This window comes from Ptychodera flava, chromosome 21 (assembly GCF_041260155.1).
Source record: "Ptychodera flava strain L36383 chromosome 21, AS_Pfla_20210202, whole genome shotgun sequence".
In the NCBI taxonomy this organism is placed as follows: Eukaryota; Metazoa; Hemichordata; class Enteropneusta; family Ptychoderidae; genus Ptychodera; species Ptychodera flava.
In genome coordinates this window covers 13,336,613-13,356,812 of record NC_091948.1, presented here as the reverse complement: position 1 = coordinate 13,356,812, position 20,200 = coordinate 13,336,613, and the positions used below count along the sequence as shown (strand labels likewise).

At 36.2% G+C, this 20,200-nt stretch overlaps 1 protein-coding gene across 1 annotated transcript; it reads left to right on the top strand.

The window, feature by feature from the left end:
• Positions 1-2,639: 2,639 nt before the first annotated feature.
• Positions 2,640-18,013, top strand: LOC139122208 (fibrillin-1-like). Its single transcript, XM_070687631.1, has 11 exons — positions 2,640-2,643; positions 3,040-3,135; positions 3,992-4,189; positions 5,410-5,526; positions 7,881-8,021; positions 9,507-9,602; positions 12,477-12,674; positions 13,747-13,872; positions 14,513-14,647; positions 15,189-15,312; positions 17,947-18,013. The coding sequence occupies exons 1-11, from the start codon at positions 2,640-2,642 to the stop codon at positions 18,011-18,013; spliced, it is 1,302 nt and encodes a 433-aa protein (XP_070543732.1).
• Positions 18,014-20,200: the final 2,187 nt, after the last annotated feature.

Genomic DNA, 20,200 nt, shown 5'->3' with positions numbered 1-20,200 from the left:
CATAATTGTTCATGTCAGTGGCTTTTCTGCATTTTGGAAAAAAGTTATGTTTCTATCATTTGTCTTTCACTCGTAGTTCTGACGTCGCGAAGGTCGGACGAATTCTGATCGCATGGTTTAGATGTCAACGGAAAGTTTCACAAACGGCGATTTTCAGAAATTCTCTCGGATATTTGAGGACGCCATTAGGCCAATTACCTCACAGCCATGATATAGCTGAATGATCTGGGCCTGACCTACACTTTGACAACTGTAATTACCACGATAAAAATTTGCGTTAAAAAGACTGATAGCTTGTGGAATAAAAGGGTTTGCGTAGCGCTGGCTACCGGTGGCCTCCAGCCAGTCGTTTCAACCCATGTCATTACGATCTCAATTTCCGGCCGCAAGTCACATCGCATCGTGACCTAAGTCGTTTCAGCATCCCTGTTTCGATTTGTTTTGTTTTGTTTTGTTTTTCTTGTTGTTGTTGTTTTTTTTGGGGGGGGCAAACTTATCAGTCATTGACTGACTAGTTGTATTCGTAAGCTTGATTGACCTTTGCCTTCTTACCTTTACTTTTACGTGCATTTTGTTTTTTCTCCAACGGATTCGCCTTCAAGCTTTTGTTTTATCAGCGGCTAGTGCTATCGATAAACTTGTGTCACAGAATTGAAAATGATGTGAAGATATTACTATGTTTTACCATGTTCCCTGTAAGATAGAACATGCTAGAGGCCGACACGAAACGGCTTGCGGTCGGAATTTACGACTTTATGCCGAAACATCTAGAAATTTAACCCGGAAATAAATGTTAAAATACGTGCCAGGAGGGACCGTGGCCAGTATCATGGCGTTTCCAGTCAGTGGACTTTTTCAGGAATTTCCCAGTTTTCACTGAAGCGCCATTATAAATTGACGAAAGTCCATCATGTGTTTTATGATAATTGCTTATTGCATCTGTCTTTGAGGTTGCGGTATTTTGTAAGTATATCATAGTTCCCAGCGATATAAACATTATAGTGCTGGTTTGCTCACAGTGGCAAGAAAATTCATATCATGCAATCGCAGATTCCATCGCGAAACATGAGGTGTCAAGAGGTTAGAACTACATTTACACATAAGTACCAGATACACCTCCATGCTCTATTGTATTTCACATTCAGAACAGGCGTGATCGGCGTTTGCGAAGAAACGCTTTGCGTTGTTCATGTAGTTATGTGTTTAGGGACTGTCGTTGTACATATGATTGTCAAATTGATAAATTGATGTATAAATTAGCGACATTTCCTATAGTATATGTATTCTTGGCAGCTATTCTATTCATTCGAGGAGATTTTCAGGGGGATAATTCACTTCACTCATGGAAACACGGTCCCTTGATCGTTCGAAACGTCAGTCGTACCGGCTTACTGTCACTCACAACTTTTTATCCTGTTCGTCCTGTGAAACATCGGAACATCGTTCCGTCGCAACTTACTGAAACCACGGTATTTAGCGGTTCACTGACCTTCAAAACAGGAACAATTGTTTTCGAAAGTTTGCGTAATATGCCTTTTTTTTCTATAACACGACCCTAACTTACACTAAACTTTTTTTCGCATTTCAAAAATTACTAGTGAACTTTCTTAATTTTATAGTTTTTTTGTGCGTCCCTATTGACCAGCCAGCGTTTTTGAATGTAAGTTTCGGGAAACTTCTTTTAGGCTCAAATCAAAAGTAGCTCGCGCGCACCTAAGGACCACAGTAGGTAACGACATCGTCCAATTACTGATCAACGTCCAGCCAGAATTATTGCCACTTCGATCCTGATCATTCTGACCGCCAAGCTGTTTGTGTGAGCAGTCAATCCATGGCTAATTACAAATCAAATCAGAGTGGGTTGAAATGATTCAAAGTTAAGTACATGTATAGTTATGAGGTAAAGAAGGCGCTAGGCGATAATGCGTGCTGGTAGACACTAATGAATGCCATGCTACCGTGCCTCGGAGTGAGAGTTAACACGTTCTTGAACGTACTACATGTAGTACCTAGAATTAGCTTCGCCTTAAAACGTGCGTTAACATGAAGAAAGGAGTGAAATGAGAATTTCCCTTGTTGGAAGTGACTAAAAAGGGGAATCAATGTGGCCGCGGCAAAACTAGACGTCGAATAACTCCTGTCGAAATGGTCCGGGTGTCCAAGTGAAGCTGGCTACCGTCAGCCTTTAGTTACTGGGAAGACTACATATTTACTGGGAGACATTCTGTGCTAAAATTGACCGAGGCTGCTCCACTATTAATGTTCCTTTATATACCAGAACTAAAAGAGTGTGGTCATAGTATTAGTAAGGCACGTAACCGAAGCGATTCATACTTCCCGTGTGTTACCCGAGCGCGTTGCTTATGTAATCACAACGGACAGTGGTGACAATTGCCCCGCCTGTCCACTGACGCCACTCGCTAGCAACTTCGACATAGTTGAGTAACCCTGCTCAAAACCATATTTTCTATCCAGTTTTAGCTCCGTAAACCACAAAAGTGCATGTTAAAGACAACGTAGATCACTATGTTAGCACTATAGTTGAAAACTGCAACGAATCACCCTGCTGAAACGTACATTTGGGCGTATTTGTAGATTCGACGTACACGGCCTGTAACAGCTTAAGTGTGAGATTTAGGATGTGTAAGTTTCTGCCGGTCACAACCCTAGGAAATATAAGCTGGCTTAATCGACGGGACAGGAAGTGGATAAGGCGCGTTTACGTTAGCTTATAAAATCGTAAACGCCCGATTTCATACAGTGATATGTGGCCTCCCACCACAGCCTGTGGTGGGAGGCCGTATAACGACGGTAACACACAGCCCTGCCATGCACAGCTAACATACATACATACATACATACATACATACATACACACATACATACATACATACATACATACATACATACATACATACATACATACATACATACATACATATCTCTGTCTAGCTAGCTAGCTAGCTACCTATGTAATACTTACCTACTTAAAAGCCAATAAATGCTCACACTACTCAGTGTTTGATTTACTCCATGCAGCTGTCTGCAGTCCACCTTGCCGGAATGGAGGTCGATGTGTTGGTCCACAGAGATGTTCGTGTCCACTTCATTTCTTTGGAAACACTTGCGAGATAGGTTAGTCGCCACAGAAAATGTTATGGTGCTTCATCCCCAGTAGAAATCACTCATTGTGTATTAATATGCACAAACTGACTAACTTTGGCGGCAACAGCTTAAGTTTGTTTGTTTGTTTGTTTGCTCGAGTGCGTAAAACAGTCTGTTTCGTGTTGCCGAAGGCCGAGGGAAACACGTTTCGGCTACTCACAGTCCCGACAGAAATAAACGCATTCTTTTATCCTAAGATGGCCTGTCAAACGTGTAAAACATTCAGTTTTCCTGCTGAAAGACTGATAAATATTCCCTACTTTCCTACTTCGGCGGCAGACGCCGCTGCCATTATCTTCTTTTTACGCGGTCTACAATATTTGTATGCGTACCCGTGAACAAGGGGAATGAAATTCATCCAGCTACTGTTGAACCATAGACCCTATACAGAAACTAAGGTCTATTATCTAACACACTTTATGGCACACACTTAAGTTCAATCGTTATAATCACCATTTTCATCTCAATAAAAATGCTCTTATGATTTAAGGCACAAAAAAGTAAATTTGTAGCTGTTTTTTTTCCAATTCAATTAAATAGAACTTTATTTATCCCAAACATGGAAAATTAAAAAGTGTTGCTCGAATGCAATGCATTAAAATATCAAACATATACAAAAAAAGTACATGGACACAGAATGTTATAAAAAACAATCACACAAAACAGTTTACGAATCATCTGAAAGACCTTCAAATCACCTTCAATCGCCATACAATTATTATTCAGAAATAGTCGTAAGCATGGTTAAAGTTTATAACGTCCAAAGGCGTGTTTGTTTTGTGTCATATAGGCCCTATATAGCATGCGTCTTTATGTTTGTTCGCAGATGATAGGAGGGGCCCGTGCTTCACCAAGGTTGAGAATGGTACTTGTCAAGAGCCGCTTGAGGGCGTGATCATTGACAAGATAATGTGTTGTGCAACTGTTGGCAGAGCTTGGGGAACCCCTTGTGAAGTGTGTCCACCACATCCATACCCATGTTACAGGGGATTCATTCAAAACGCAGAAAACACGGACTGCATAGGTATGGCACAAGTGATAGGAGTCCACATACAGCAATTTATTAGAGTTTATGAGTTACTGACGTGTTTCCGTGCTATTTATGCTGCGTCAGACAGGAGACAAATTTGAATATCTCTGTTGCATTTACAAATGACAAGAACAATGATACGACTTTAAGAACTGGTGATGTGCCCTGATAATCGATTAATCATACACCGACAGTCAGAACTTTACAGATGACCACAAACTTCTAAATTTGAGGTCTCAATTGACCTTTCACATGTCACACAAGTATGGAAATATTCATGCAAACAGCCACCGTAGTATCACCACGTACACGCAGTTTGAAATTGTACAAAATTGTGGTTCGAGCCGCGTTGACCGTATAATAATTACATTTTTTGCAAATTCAATGGTGAAAATATTTATATTTGGTCTAGTTGCTGATGATGACTAGGAGAAGACGAGACTCTGAACAAATTGGGATACTGAAGACCTACTGCTCGCTAGTTTGATGTCAAACAAGATGTTGCGCGCTTTGTTCGATCTATCGTTGCTGAGAAATGCGATTGATCGAGCTAAGACCAAATTAGGGAACCTTTTTTCCCCCACATCAATGCGCGTCGTTGTAAACTAGCCGCGTAAGAACTTTTCAGGTTTGCTAGAGGGAATTCATGGATGAAATAGGCCAAGAATAGTAATTAAGATTTCAAGCTCGAAGCAGCACGTATTTGCACTTTATAGTTCTGGATTGCGAAATTATTGTCGTGATCTTGCTGCCGCTGCATACTCACGTTTCTGTTGCTTTTACTCTGCAGTTGGATCTTGCGAGCTTATAAATAAATAACCCACTTCAAATAAAAATAGTAAACCGCATTGACGTTTAGTTTTTTTAAGAGACATTGGACGACGAACAAAGCTATAACTTTCGCTCGTTAGATATTCAGTCGACCGTATGTATTAAAGTATGTATTTGATAATGACCGTAGCATCATTCGAACCTCTAATAGTATGTGATTTTCTTGGTTTTTTTATATTTGTACAAATGTACATGTATATGAGAGATCTTTTTATAACATCAAGATCGAGATATGTAAAATCTTTAGCTCTCTTTTCTCACAGTATTTCTTCACTTTTTTGGGCTATTTTCAATGAAAAGTATGTATTTCATACTAACCGTAACATTATTCGAACCTCTAATAGGATGTTCTTTTCTTGTTTTGATATTTATTAACAAAACAGATATTGATGAGTGCGTGAAACTCCCTGACATTTGCAATGGAAATCAGTGCATCAACGTGCTAGGATCGTACAGGTGTAAATGCGAAGATAGAACTAGAGATACCGGGGGATGTGCAGGTATTCCTAAAAGCTCCTTAAGAAAATATTACTGGTTTCCGTTTTCACTCTGAAAAGAACGTGTCTGTAGACGACCCTTTCGATACCTCTTCCATAAACACCATTTCGCCCGGTTAACCCTTTCACCACCATGGTTTGTCCCAAATCCATTGTTTTCTATGGTTAAGCTGGACCTGTATACAGGGAACTGGGGGTAAAAGGGTTAAATTACTCTAATGACACAGCACAGCAATTGCTATGCTAACGTTATTATGTAACCATCATTTCTATTGGCTAAAAAGTTATCCTTACCTTTTTGCTCACGTGTTCACAATGTCTTATAGTTTGTCGTCTGTCTGTCAGTGTCTGTCTGTCAGTGTCTGTCTGTTTGTTTACACGATAACCGAAGAACGCTAGAACGGATTCAAGTCAGATTTGGTAGACAGGTACTATATGCTAGCAAGAACTGATTAGATTTCGGTTAGTGTGGCTTACATATTTCATGCGTATTTACATAATTAATGATTTAAAAAAACCCAGACATACAGTTAGAATGGCTGCACAAAATTGGATGGGATCTGCTACAAATGTTGATCACACTAGGATTTATCCCCATGAAAGACATAAAGGTGTGACATGAAAGTTAAAGGTTAATTTGCATATTTAATGAACTTTCCCTATTAGGGTTATATATCTGGATTGATTTGATCAAAATTGACAAAACTAAAGAATCTATAATGACCAAAAGTCGGTTTAGATATTTAAGAACATCTAATAACTAATTTGCATATTCAATGAACTTTCCTAATTAGAGAGACATATCTGGATTTGCTCAATCAAAGTTGACAAAAACGTGCTACGTTCATTGAAGATACTACGATATAACATTGTTTATTTTAACTATTTACTAATTTGTGTATTTGGCGAACTTTCCTAATTAGGGATGTATATTTGGATTGACTCTACCATAATCGACGAAACTTGCTATGTATATTGTAGATATTATGATAAAATATTACCAACAGTCAATTTTGATTTTTAGAACAACAAACTTTTCTAATTAGGGATATATCTTGACTTCATCAAAGTCGGTGAAACCTTATATGTACATTGAAGAAATATGATAAAATATTAATGAAACTTATTAAGCATTTTAACATCAGCAAGTTGCTTATTTGCACATCAACTAACTTTCCCAATTAGGGATATATGACTGGACGGACTCTAAAAATGTAGATGAAACTTGCTATGTATGTTGATGAGACAATTATGTCGTACAAGTGAAAGGTATTTTGCATTTTCATGTATACTAATTTATAATTTGGATATCTCATGAGTTTTCACAATTTGGCATATATAGCTTGAAGGCAATTACATTTGTTATATAAGTGGTGATACAATGACAGCAGTCAAAGAGATTTTGTATTTTTATTTCAGCTAATTACTTATTTATATACACTATGACCTTTGGAATTACTCTGTGGTGAATATTGTTTATGATGTTGATCATAACACTTTCATAGAAGTTGCAAACATGTGGCAAAAGTTTAGATTCACAGACAAATGTCATGTGTATACTGAAGACGTGAGTATTTCCAGTTTATATCTGGTTTGAAATGTTACGGCATTTAGAAATTTAGATTTGAGAAAAGTTGTTGTGTAGTCTTTAGAGGCAGGTTTTCCTTTCAATCCAGCAGTCTACATGCCCGTTGAAGGGTAACTGCCAGGTCAAAGGTATGGTTTACAAGGCCAAGGTATCAGCGGGGGATAAGGCGGAGAAATTTTACATCGGTATCACTGACAACACCTTGAAGACGCGCTTCGCTAATCACATGCAATTGGTCTTTAACGAGAAATACAAAAATAGTACAAAAATAGTACAAAAATAGAGTTGTCAAAGTTTGTATGGAACTTAAAATATAAGGACCAAGTCACTGACATTTCGTGGTCAATTATTGACAAAGCATCGAATTACTCTAACTTAAGCAAGCTATGTAATCTCTGTACATTAGAAAAGCTACACATTATCAATGCTGACAAATGTAAGCTGTTCAACAAACGCTCTGAGATGGTTTCAACATGTCGCCACCAAAACAAACATTATTTATCAAATTTTGACCCCCCTAGAAATAGAATAGTACGTCAAAATCATATACATAAGAGTCGAACTAAGATTACTTTCACTTCTGTCTAAGGATTGCAGGATGCATGAAACTTAATTAACAGATATTATTCAGATATATTACTTTGTAACTGTATATGAATATATATATATATATATATATATATATATATATATATATATATATATATATATATATATATAATATTGTAATTTTATGTATTCTTCTTCTTCTTCTTCTTCTTAATTGCAGGCAGAAATGATTGCACAACAGTCCCTCTTAGTAGTTGTGAGAATGGTGAATGTATCGTTGGACGAGATGGCTTCACTTGCAAATGCCGTCCCATGGACTTATTGAGTGAAGATGGCACAAAGTGTAACGATGGACAAGATCGTAGGTTCAGACTCAGATAACTAACCGCTAGAAAAGAAATGCCTTTCATGCAATATTTGTTCATGTAACATTGTAATTCTCTCATATATGGCTGTATCATGGGCCAATGCTGACCATGAACAAAGTCTAATTCTGTTCTGTTGATTCGAATGTCAACGGCTATACAGAAGTCTGTTGTAAGCATAGATCTGTTCTGAATACGCATCTGTTGCTGCCTCTGACATATCACGTGAACATGGTTTCTCGTTGTAATTATTTTTGGAGAACGCTTGGTTAAGTGTATGAATGACGAGGACGTTTAGATTACCATGCCTCACGCTTGCTTATTGCAAGTTTTATTAAATTACTGATAGACAAGCCCACAAGTATACACTCAACTCTCGTCCCCGCTCGAAATATATAGTCCTTTAGAATCTGCGAATGGCACATGTCATTTTGCCGTGTGAGAGACTTCGGGAGAAAACATTTGCTTATATAATGTCTCAATTCTTAGCTGCATTTAGCTGCATCTTTTGCTCAAAACACAGTTGACGTATAGTGCAGGAAGGTGGGCAGTTGCAATCCTTCACAATCATGTTTCTCCAAACTGCAGTTGGAAGACTTGGAAATGTTGAAAGAGGATGTAAAATTAAGACGTTTTCGGCCGTCTTACTCCATCATTGTTGGATTCGAAATCTTGTAACTGATTATAAATGTCACATCATATCTTACATTCGATCTCTATCATTTGAGATCGATGAAAACATCGCCATACGTAGTTAAACTATCAGTAACTGCTTCCATAATGATATCTTACAGTGCAATGAGTAAACGCTTTATATCGAAATCATCTGAAGAGATGAAGAGTTTTAAGAGTTTTTAAGAATCTTTGAAAAAAGGTTTTGCTATATATGAACAATTTTATGAAATTCACAAGTATAATATATCAGGAAGAAAATGAAAAGATAAAATGAAAGGGAAAAAGTTTAAATACGCTCGATTGGTAAAATGCTTAAGAACACAAGAAAAAACTTGCTTTCTTTATCTTGATATTCATAATATAATATTTGTGATGACAGGATGGTTTTCAAGCACCTCGTAGTCATGACACTTAGGGTACTGGTAATATGCAAAAGGCAATGCTTCATGAAACATGACAGTCACACTCGCTTTGGATGAACTCGTGATAAAGATTTAAGTAATGTATAAAACAGAACGCCAATATGTCAGACATATTTGCTATAAGTGATAGTTAATAATTTCCTTGAGTACTTAACCTGTGTCAAATATATGATAATGGAACTACTAGAGTGAACATCATTGAAATTTTGCTTGCCTTTCTCTTTGGATTAAATTTTGATGATGTCAGATTTGGCTCACAACCAACCCCTTATTCCCACAATCATTACATGATAGATAAGATATAGAGCACAGTGCGATTGACTTGACGGAGTATCCCTGCATCACTGCACACACACAATAAAGTATTTTCTGTATTTAATACAGGTTTCTGCAGTCCACCTTGCCAGAATGGTGGTCTGTGCACTGGTCAAGAGACATGTTTCTGTCAGCCTTATTTTCATGGAAGAAACTGTGAGATAGGTAGGTTAAAGGGACATAGTCGGTCATTTTAGCTCACGTGTGTAAACACGTGGGCTAATGTCATAGCGATGCCTGTCTGTCCGTCCGTGTGTGTGTTTGTGTGTGTGTGTTAGTGTGTGTCTGTGTGTCTGTGTGTCTGTCTGTCTGTCTACACGATAACTCAAAAACGCCTTAACGGATTCTAGTCAGATTTGGTACACAGGTACCATATGCTACTTGCAAGAACTGATTAGATTTTGGTTGGTGTGGCTTGCATATTAATGAAGTTAGGCAATATCGTTTTTTTTTCGTACGATAGTTTCCCTATGGAGAGGTAATGACAATGTAGACATATATCAAGAAATACTACACAAAATTTAATGAAACTTTTCACAGATGACAATCTAAGAACATTATGATGATACTGTGAGTGTCATGTCCATTATCTTCTCATTTGCATATTTAATGATCTTTTGTCATTAGTGAGATAACTCTGAAATTCCTGCACCAAACTTGATGATACTTGCAACAAATGTTGATCTGATATATATCTAATTATACTTAGAAGCATTAGTTAACAAATAGCTCATTTGCATATTTTATGAAGGTTTGTAACTAGTGATATAACTCCAAAATATCTTCACCAAATACTGATCCGACAGATATCTAATTGTGGTGTAGAGCATTTAGTTGTGTGAAGTTAATTAAGGGTTCATTTGCATATTTAATGAACTTTGTAATTAGTGATATTACTCCAAAATTACAGCGTTAAATTTGATGAAACTTGCTACAGATGTTGATCTGATATACATCCAATTGTACTGAGAAGTATTAAGCAGTGTCAAGTTAATAATTTGCTCATTTGCATATTTCATGAAGTCTTATAATTAGTCCTATAACTCCGAAATAACTGCAACAAATATGATGAAAACTGCTGCACATACTGATACAACAGATATCTAACTGTGTTGTAAAGCATTTAGTAGTGTAAAGTTAATTAAGGGTTAATTTGCATATTTAATAAACTTTGTAATTAGGTATATAATTCTGAAATTTCTGCACCAAAATTTTGTTAAACGTGCTACAGATATTGATTTGATAAATATTTAATTGTGCTATGAATAATTGAACAGTGTCAAGTTAATTTAGGGTTTATTTGCATATTTAATGAACTTTGTAATTAGTGAAATTACTCTAAAATTACGGCATTAAATTAAATAAAACGTGCTACAAATGTTGATCTAATGGATACCAAATTTCCAATAAAGCATTGAGCAGTGTCATGTTAATTAACAGCTCATTTTCATATTAAATAAAGTTTTGTAATTAGTGATAAAACTCTGAAAGTACTGTGCGAAGTTGAAAAGACCTGCTACATATTGTCATTGTTCCGTGAAGCGTACTACTATTAATGAACCTCTTGTAAAACACGTGAGCATATTCAGTTCATATCAGGTTAATGAATTTTGTTTGATGCTAGATACTACTTATATTGTTTGACATGTCGAAAGATACTGAATGAATGGATGACCATGCATATATTCGTCCCCGGTTGTACACACGATAAACGAAACCATCGCGAAAATGAATGGTCATAGCCATTAAATTATTGTCATGATGGTTTCATTGATCGTGTCTAAAACAGAATATATGCATGGTCGAATATATGCATGGTCACCTATTTATTCAGTATCTTTCAACATGTCAAAAAATATCAGTCGTAAATTGTATCAATCAAAATTCATGAAAAATGGCCGACTTTATGACTTTAAGAACAAAATGAAAATCTACTTAATCCAACATACAAATATGGCCTTAAGGTTTGCAACATTCTAGTTAATTCTCTTTTGGCGGAGTATAATTTACTTAATATGTTTTTACTTATGATATCCAAATAATTCTATGAGACTATTTATGATATATGAAGCCTAATTCTAATTTTTGCTCATATTTTTCACAAGTAATCGATTTTCTACGGATGTCTGCGTGCGTGTGTCTGCCAACCTCTGCACATATACCTATACCCACATGTGCGTAAATACATACATACATACATACATACATACATACATACATACATACATACATACATACATACATACATACATACATACATACATACATACATACATACATACATACATACGTACATACATACATACACACACACACACACACACACACACACACACACACACACACAGACGCCACCGACTTCAGCTTATATCCTCACATTGGTATACCAAATGTGAGTTAAAAACTTAATCAGCAGAGAAAAGATACGTTAATGAGCGTAAGGTAAATTAATTTCAAACATAACTAATTTACCCTTTCGATTAGATTTTGACGGCCGTTGCTGCAGCTTTAACATTTCTAATAGCTAAAGACTGGTAGTTTATAAGCTGTACAGACCAGTGGCATTCTTTCATATCTGAATAATCACTGCTCACAAAACAGCTTGTTTGCCTTTTGGTGTAGGTATCTGTGTTCCAGTCGTCTGAATTTCTCAGGAAATATTGTGAGATAGGTTTCCGTAGGTTGATAAACACGTGAAATCATTCTCAAACCACACCACAAGCCTAGTCTCATGGTTTGAAGTTTTCTGTTTTGAACCCTTGTGTGACTACAAACCTACAAGGTATATTTCTGATTTTAGAACAACCTCACTTGCCTTTTTAACGAACATTTACAATAAGATATATACAACTGAAAAGACGATACCAAAGTGTATGAAATGTGGCATATATCATCTTTTTCTGAAAGGTTACCTTTAAAATAATGCACAAAGAAGAATTTTGTTTTGTGTTTTTAGAGTTAAAATTAAGGGCTTCAGTTGATATTATATGGGTTTAGCAAAATGTACATTTGTAGAATGTGTGGAAATTTTGTTCACAGATGACAGGAGGGAACCATGCTTTACAAAGGTTGAGAACAGCACTTGTCTAGAGCCACTAGAAGGTTTAGCGATTGACAAGAAGTTGTGCTGTGCAACTGTAGGTAGGGCGTGGGGAACCCGCTGTGAAGTATGTCCACCACATCCGGACGAGTGCCAGAGGGGATTCATGAAAAGCGCCCCAAACACCGAATGCTTAGGTATGACACAAGTAATTGAAGGCTACAGACAGCGTATTATTGGAGTTTATACCCTTAATGACCGGTTTCTGCGTCGAATCAGCGTGATGTTTAATTGTGAATTGTCAAAGAGGAGAAAGATTCGAGAGTCTAATGGGATACAAATGACAGGACAATTGTTATCACTCTTCGAACAGGGGAGAATCTGTAATAATTGATTAATCATACACCCCCTGGTCAGAAGCTAGCTAGCAATTGGAAAAACCAGATGTAAGGGCTCTGCTTTTGTCACTCCACTTCCATAAATACGAAAATATTACTGTAGTGCAACATCTCCACTGTACTTATTAGTACCACGCCTGCTCAATCGCTCAACGTCATACCAGACATCATGAATGCGGTTAAGGGACTCATTGAAGTAATTTTTGTCACAATATTCCATCAAACGCATGGCTGTGATAAAAACTTACACTGTCATGCTGCATGCCCGCTACTTTGTCCACGTATACCTTGATTGGCAGTATATGGAATGTTTTATTCAGCTCTTTGTAGACTGAATTTGAATATTATTGCAATACTTAGCCTCCGAAAAATCATCTTGCGCTGATTCAAGATTCAACCTGTTATGAGTATTTTCATATAAAAAAGACAACACTGTTCAACAATTTGTTTTCATGCGGTCAACACAACGTCACCACGGTTGTTCAGCATCGAATCATGAAAGTAGTTTCAATAAGAATTGTGAAATACAACCAAATAGTCGATTTAATCTACAAATTATCCCCTTCATTGAAATTATGCAAATATTTCAAGCTACTGTCTACATAATAAGTCAAGCGCGTGTATTTACAAACGATACTTCCGACCAACTGGACTACTGATGGCCTACTGCTCGCTATTTTTATTGTCTTTTTAATTTGAATAAGTTGCAGAGCAGATTTTCCGATCTCATTGTGCTGAAATAAGAAATAGATTGTTCTATTAAGTTCGATATCCGGTAGATCGTGTGTAATGCATTTGACATTGACCAATGCGTTATTCAAACCCTTTAGATAGTGCATTTTTTAATTTCGTTTTTCTATTTGCGAGACAGATATTGATGAGTGCATTAAATTGCATGGTATTTGCGGTGCAGGCACATGTATCAACACTATCGGATCGTACACTTGTGATTGTGAGCGTGGTAGACGGAGTTTTTGGGATTCAATTGGGTGCAGAGGTAATCGCGCATGCTCAACTTTGAAATGGTTTAGGTGGAACGCTCCTCGGGGACAAATATTGGGACTCTCAAACTTTTACAATATTTTGATATACTGATATGCCATTTGTAGGGGTTCATTTTAAAGCTCATAATATAAGGAATCTATTCACCGGTTTATTTTTTCGAAATTCAAACTTTTATTTTTCGCCATAGAGTTAACACAAGGATGGCGACCATTTCGAATTATAATATTCGTAAATCTTCTTTATTTGTTTCTCTGGTACCGAAATTTGCACGGCGACCCCCCCCCCCCCGATTTTCTTTGGTCTTGATTTTGAAAGAGAATGGTTGAAAGATTCGTTAAGGAAAATTTGAGCAAAAGCTTGTCTTTCACTTTCGAGGTGCATACTACTTTAAGATTTGTTATGAAGGAAACATAGGAAAAATTACAACCTCGTCAAACTGCTTTCTAAAATTCCAAATTGACCCTTTTCTGCAGTGTACAAGGTGTGATGCAAATTTTAATGGTCAAAAAATCCATATCATTCCATTTGTCAACGATTTTTCTCAACTCCGATGTTATTTTCTTTCTTTTGTTGTCTGATTATTATTAAAAATAGATTTACACGGTATAGGTGATAGATGTTTCCTTTTGCAGATATTAATGAATGTGAAACAATCCCCGGTATTTGTGAGAATGGCGTATGTTTAAATACAGAGCAAGGGTTTGTATGCGAATGTCCGCATTACGGCTATTTTTTGAGTGAAGATGGAACAAAGTGTATAGAAGAAGGTGGGTTATGGAAATTTTCATTTTTTATTGATTGGTTTGGCAAACGATAGCTTCTTTCCCCAACTTGTAAAGGGTTAGCATCGACTTGAAAGATGCAGGATTTTGACGTGTTTGTTGAATGTAGCCATTAAGTATACCACTAAAACAGTTTTGCTTAATATGGATACGGAAAATTTGATTCAACCTCCAGTGAGTAGTGCGAGTCACATTTAATCTTTCGAGGGAAAATAACCTTATTACTATGAATCTCAAAAACACACGATAGGATTGACTGACTTGGTTTCGCTGTTTTGTCTTACTTTATATGGGAAAAAACGTGACTTAAGAACGTTTTCGGTCATAAGCTTTAGGATAGCTATGATGTTTAAAATATAATCTGAGCTCAGTGTAACATACTTGTACATTTACCTATAATAAAAATCTACCGCTGCTATAGCTTTTTCTGCTAAGTATGAATCAGGATTTTGCATCGGACCAATCCTTGTCCATTCATGATCGCATTTGTTACTAACCCCACGGTATTTGCCTTTGTTTACTGCAGCAGTTTGCAATCCGATGTGCAAATATGGAGGAAAATGTATTGCTCCGCAGATATGTTCATGTCCTCGAGGATTCACAGGAAAAAGTTGTGAGATACCTACATGTACGTGTGCAGACAAAGATATGTATGTATGTATGTATGTATGTATGTATGTATGTATGTATGTATGTATGTATGTATGTATATATATATATATATATATATATATATATATATATATATATATATATATATATATATATATATATATATTAGGTTGGTAGGAAGGTAGGAAGCTATAGGTAGCTATAGTATAGCTATAGCTATAGGTAGGCATTTATCATATATACATTTATCATACATTTATCACACACACACACACACACACACACACACACACACACATACACGTGTACTATGACTTGTGAGACGCCAGTTATAATGACACTTATGGACCCCTATGTTGCTTTAGTGTTAGAACCACAAAACAAAATAATTCTAAAGTATTCCAGTCAGACTACACATAAATCATAAAATTTTTAGAAATAAGCATAAATGACATTTCTGTAGCAGTGTAGACTTATGAAGCCATCCTGGGCTGACCTGAATTATGGATCCGATGGGTGTGATTTATATGCACCCCATAAGCAGTAAAAGTGTGGCCATTTTACAATATAGTACATAGTAAGGCCTTTGAGAGTTTATTTTTCTGCATATGTCAAATTTGACAAGAACCACATCAACTTCCATTGTTGTTGCTATTTCCTTGGCAAAATATTTAGGAACTTGATTGGTGGTCATCCACTCTCTTACTTTATCATTTTCCTGGAGTCTCTTAGTACCGCCTTTCTCTATATATAGTCAGAAGAGTGAACATAGGGACGTAGATGAAAAGAAAGCACTGCAGCAATGACTAGTCAATGTACATCACCAATTTCACCAATCTACTTTCTGAGAATCCTTGCCTCACTAACTTTTGTGCTAACGTCCGTGTCTCACTCAAAAGTCTTCATATGCATTGAATGCTCTACTGTATCTAAGATGTTATGAAATATATATATCATAAGCTGGAGATGATGGTATATTGGTTGACAAAAAGGAAAAGTTTATAATTTCAAAATTGAATGTGATATGCAACGAATTTAAGAGGAAAAGTGGGGACATTTATACACTCATGGTATTTATAGTACGCAGTAAGGCCATATGTGTGTATTGGAAGAGGAAAAGTAGGGCCATTTATACACTCATGGTATTTATAGTACACAGTAAGACCATGTGTGTGTATCTGTAAGAGGAAAGGTGGGGCCATTTATACACTCATGGTATTTATAGTACACAGTAAGACCATGTGTGTGTATCTGTAAGAGGAAAGGTGGGGCCATTTATACACTCATGGTATTTATAGTACACAGTAAGACCATGTGTGTGTATCTGTAAGAGGAAAGGTGGGGACATTTATACACTCATGGTATTTATAGTACACAGTAAGACCATGTGTGTGTATCTGTAAGAGAAAGGTGGGGCCATTTATACACTCATGGTATTTATAGTACAAAGTAAGATCTTGTTGTGTGTTTTAACAAGAACATACCAGATTAAGAATAAAATGTAACTTCAACCTTAGACAGCAACCAACTACACACATGATGAATGATTTGTTGGTCTTATTTTTGATATCAGTTGATATGTTATCTTTGGCAGAAAAAAAGGTGTTTCATCCTTGACATCTTTCAACCAGATATGAACTGAAAATGCTCACGTTTGATCACAAATACAAAATATCAAATTTGTTGATAGGAAACTTTGGAGAGTCTCTTCATACAGTTTTAGATAGGTACAAACAATATTCTGGCGTTTTCTTGATTTGCAATGTGAAAGGTCTCTCATATAGTTAACTATGTACACAAACAATATCGACAGGAAGTTCATGGCGTCAGAAGCAAGGGTTTTGATTAAAACTGTGAAAAGTCTATTGATACAGTTTAATAAGTACACAAATAATATCTCAAACGTTAAATGGAGTTCGGAGTAAAGGTTCTTGGTTTTAAGTGGTAATTGCTTAACCCATTTAATATGCAAATTAGCTTGTAGTTGATAAAAACCTGTAACAAAGTCTCTAGCTACAGTTTAATATTTACACAAATAATATCTCTAACAAACTTCATGGAGTTCAGAGGTTTTTGATTTTGAGTGCTAATTACATAATCCCATTAAATATGAAAATTAGCTTGAGGTTAATTATAAACTATGAAATGTACACAAACAATAGCACCAGCAAGTTTCGTGGAGTTTAGAGTACAAGTTCCTGATTTACAGTGCTAATTTGTTAAATTGATTAAATATGCAAATTAGCTTGTTATTAACATGATACTGCCCAATGTCTCACTTCTCAATAAGAATTTATTTGGCATGATGCTTCTTGAGCTATATTGCTATTCAGATAATAGCTGGCATGGTAAGTTTCAAGGTGATTGGTGCAGTAAATCATGCTGTATAACACTATAGTCATCATGCTTCCATACACAACCACGTATCAGAAAAATTAAAACTGTGATAGCTTCATTAACATGAAAACCACGCCCATCAAAACCTTTTAAGTTTTAGCCATTTTGGTTCTGAACATGTGTACCAAGTTTGGTTGAAATCTTTTCAGCCGTTCTTGAGATATCATGTATACACAGACAGACATAGCTAAACCATATGCTCACGTGTGAACACGTGAGCAAAAAATGATGCAGCAACATAGTTTTCTAACTTTTTTTATTTTTCAACCAACAAGAACGTACAAAAGGCATGAAAACAACATAGGAATGAATGCAGAAATTATGCACAGCAGTGATGCCTGAGGGGATTTTGTTGCACAGCAACAGTTCTGTGGTTTGATTTTTTGTGCACTAATGCATAATTTTGACAGCTTAATATAACAGTGAGATATCTGTACAGCTTTTTTTCACTTAAATTTTCCTCTTGAGATGAAGAAATAAAAGGTTCACTTGGCAGATCTATATTGACATGAATGAGGATGAGAAACAAACTTTTCTTTTGGCTGTACTTGAAAAACATAACAGGATATACTGGTATAAACATGAATAACTATTAATCATATATTTTTACTGCAAATTGCCGACGAAGAAAGAAATTTTCACAGCCGTAATTTTCTGTTTTGGAACAAGTCATCGTTGATGACACAGTCCCCACTTGTTAATGGGTACTTTGATTACAGGTCCTGTGATAAAAATACTTTGATACAGATGGCACTCAATGGCCAAGAATGAGTTCCATGGTAATGAAAAAACATAAAACCAATGAAGACCACTATCCAAAGGTCATTAAATGAGTCAACCGGGAATTAGTTGACAGGATGTTGCAAAACATTTTTTCATACTATTCTAACACTAATAGATTATCACCGGTACCATATTTCATAAAAGTTTAATGCAGTATTTACAACACTATGAGATCAACATCTGTATCAAGTTTCATCTAATTTGAGGTTGTATCTGTGGATATATCACTCTAATTAGGAAAGTTCATTACATATGCAATTACAAACTAATTAAAATGACACTGATAAATGTCTTTTCACTGTTAAAGCAATGTGACCTTAACATCTGTACAAAGTTTCATGAACTTTAATGCAGTATTTCTGACATATCAGCCTAATTATGAAACTTCAATAATTGACATGATACTGCTACATGATGTGAAACAAATTGACGAGCATGTATGAAATATGTCAATGTCCTTGTACCAACTTTGAATGATACTGGTGGAAATATGTCTGAGTTATGGCTCACTACATGAGAAAATCGTATCCGCCGCCACGCAGCGATATTTGATCTTACTGTTTAAAAATCAACACGTATATGTATGACATAAGTCAATGTCCAGGTAGAAACTTTGAATAAAATCAGTTGAGACTTGCCAAAGTCATGGCTCTCGACATGAAAAAAACCATAACAAAATTGCCACCATGTGGCCATATCGGACCATATCGAGAAACAAATCAAAGTACATATTTATATCGAAGTACATATGTATACTATAAGTCAATGTCCTTGTACCTACTTTGAATAAATTTGCTTGATACATGTCTAGTTTAGTTCAGGACATGGAAAATCGTAAATAAAATGGCCGCCTGGCAGCCATATTGGATCGTATCACAAAACAAATTGATGTGCATATCTATGACATTGGTTAATGTCCTTGTACCAACTTTGAATAAAATCCGTTGAAACATGTGTGAGTTATGGCTTTGTACATGAAAAAATTCTAATAAAATGGCCGTCTGGTGGCCATATTGGATTGTATCGCAAAATAAATCAATGTGCATCTGTAGGTCATAGTGCTATGCCTTTGTGCCAAGTTTGAACAAAATTGGTTAAGCAGTGTCTGAGAAACTGTGATGACGGACGGACGCACACATGGACGGGACCCAATCTATAAGTCCCAGCCGGACTTAGTCCGCGGGGACTAAAAAATAGTGTCAGGGACACTGTGCTCACATGTTTTGAATTGGTACATTTGAGAGTGATATAAACCAGCAACCTAGCTTTTGTATCCTGAAAAGTTCTTGCAGACATATCAAAGTGTGGGTACTGATGAACGTTCACTATTTGATTTGAACTATTCATAAATATCTATAATAAGATAAAGATGACATCTGGCCTAGAAGCTTAATATCTTTTATCCTTGGCACTGGGCGTGGGAGGCACGTCACATTGGAAGGTGTTATCAACTATCAGTGTACATACTTAGTGGACAAGCGGCCTTGGGACCAATATAGACCCTTTGTGATATATAGGACAATTGAAATGATGACACCCCTAGGAACCTCCATACTAAGTTTCAAATGAATTGGACCAGTGGTTTCAAAGAAGACTTTTAAAACCACAAATTGGAAAGTTGCCCAAACATATAATTATGCAAATTTCATCACACTTCAAACAAATATGACAGAGGTTACCCCTACGAACCTACATACAAAGCTTAAAACCAATTAGAGTGCAGTTTCAGAGGAGATGATTTTTTTT

Excerpts from the sequence above, each read along its gene's own strand:
- LOC139122208 (XM_070687631.1), top strand. Across the intron at positions 9,603-12,476 it reads TGGAAGAAACTGTGAGATAG|ATGACAGGAGGGAACCATGC; the intron begins GTAGGTTAAAGG and ends TTTTGTTCACAG. Across the intron at positions 13,873-14,512 it reads GGATTCAATTGGGTGCAGAG|ATATTAATGAATGTGAAACA; the intron begins GTAATCGCGCAT and ends TTCCTTTTGCAG.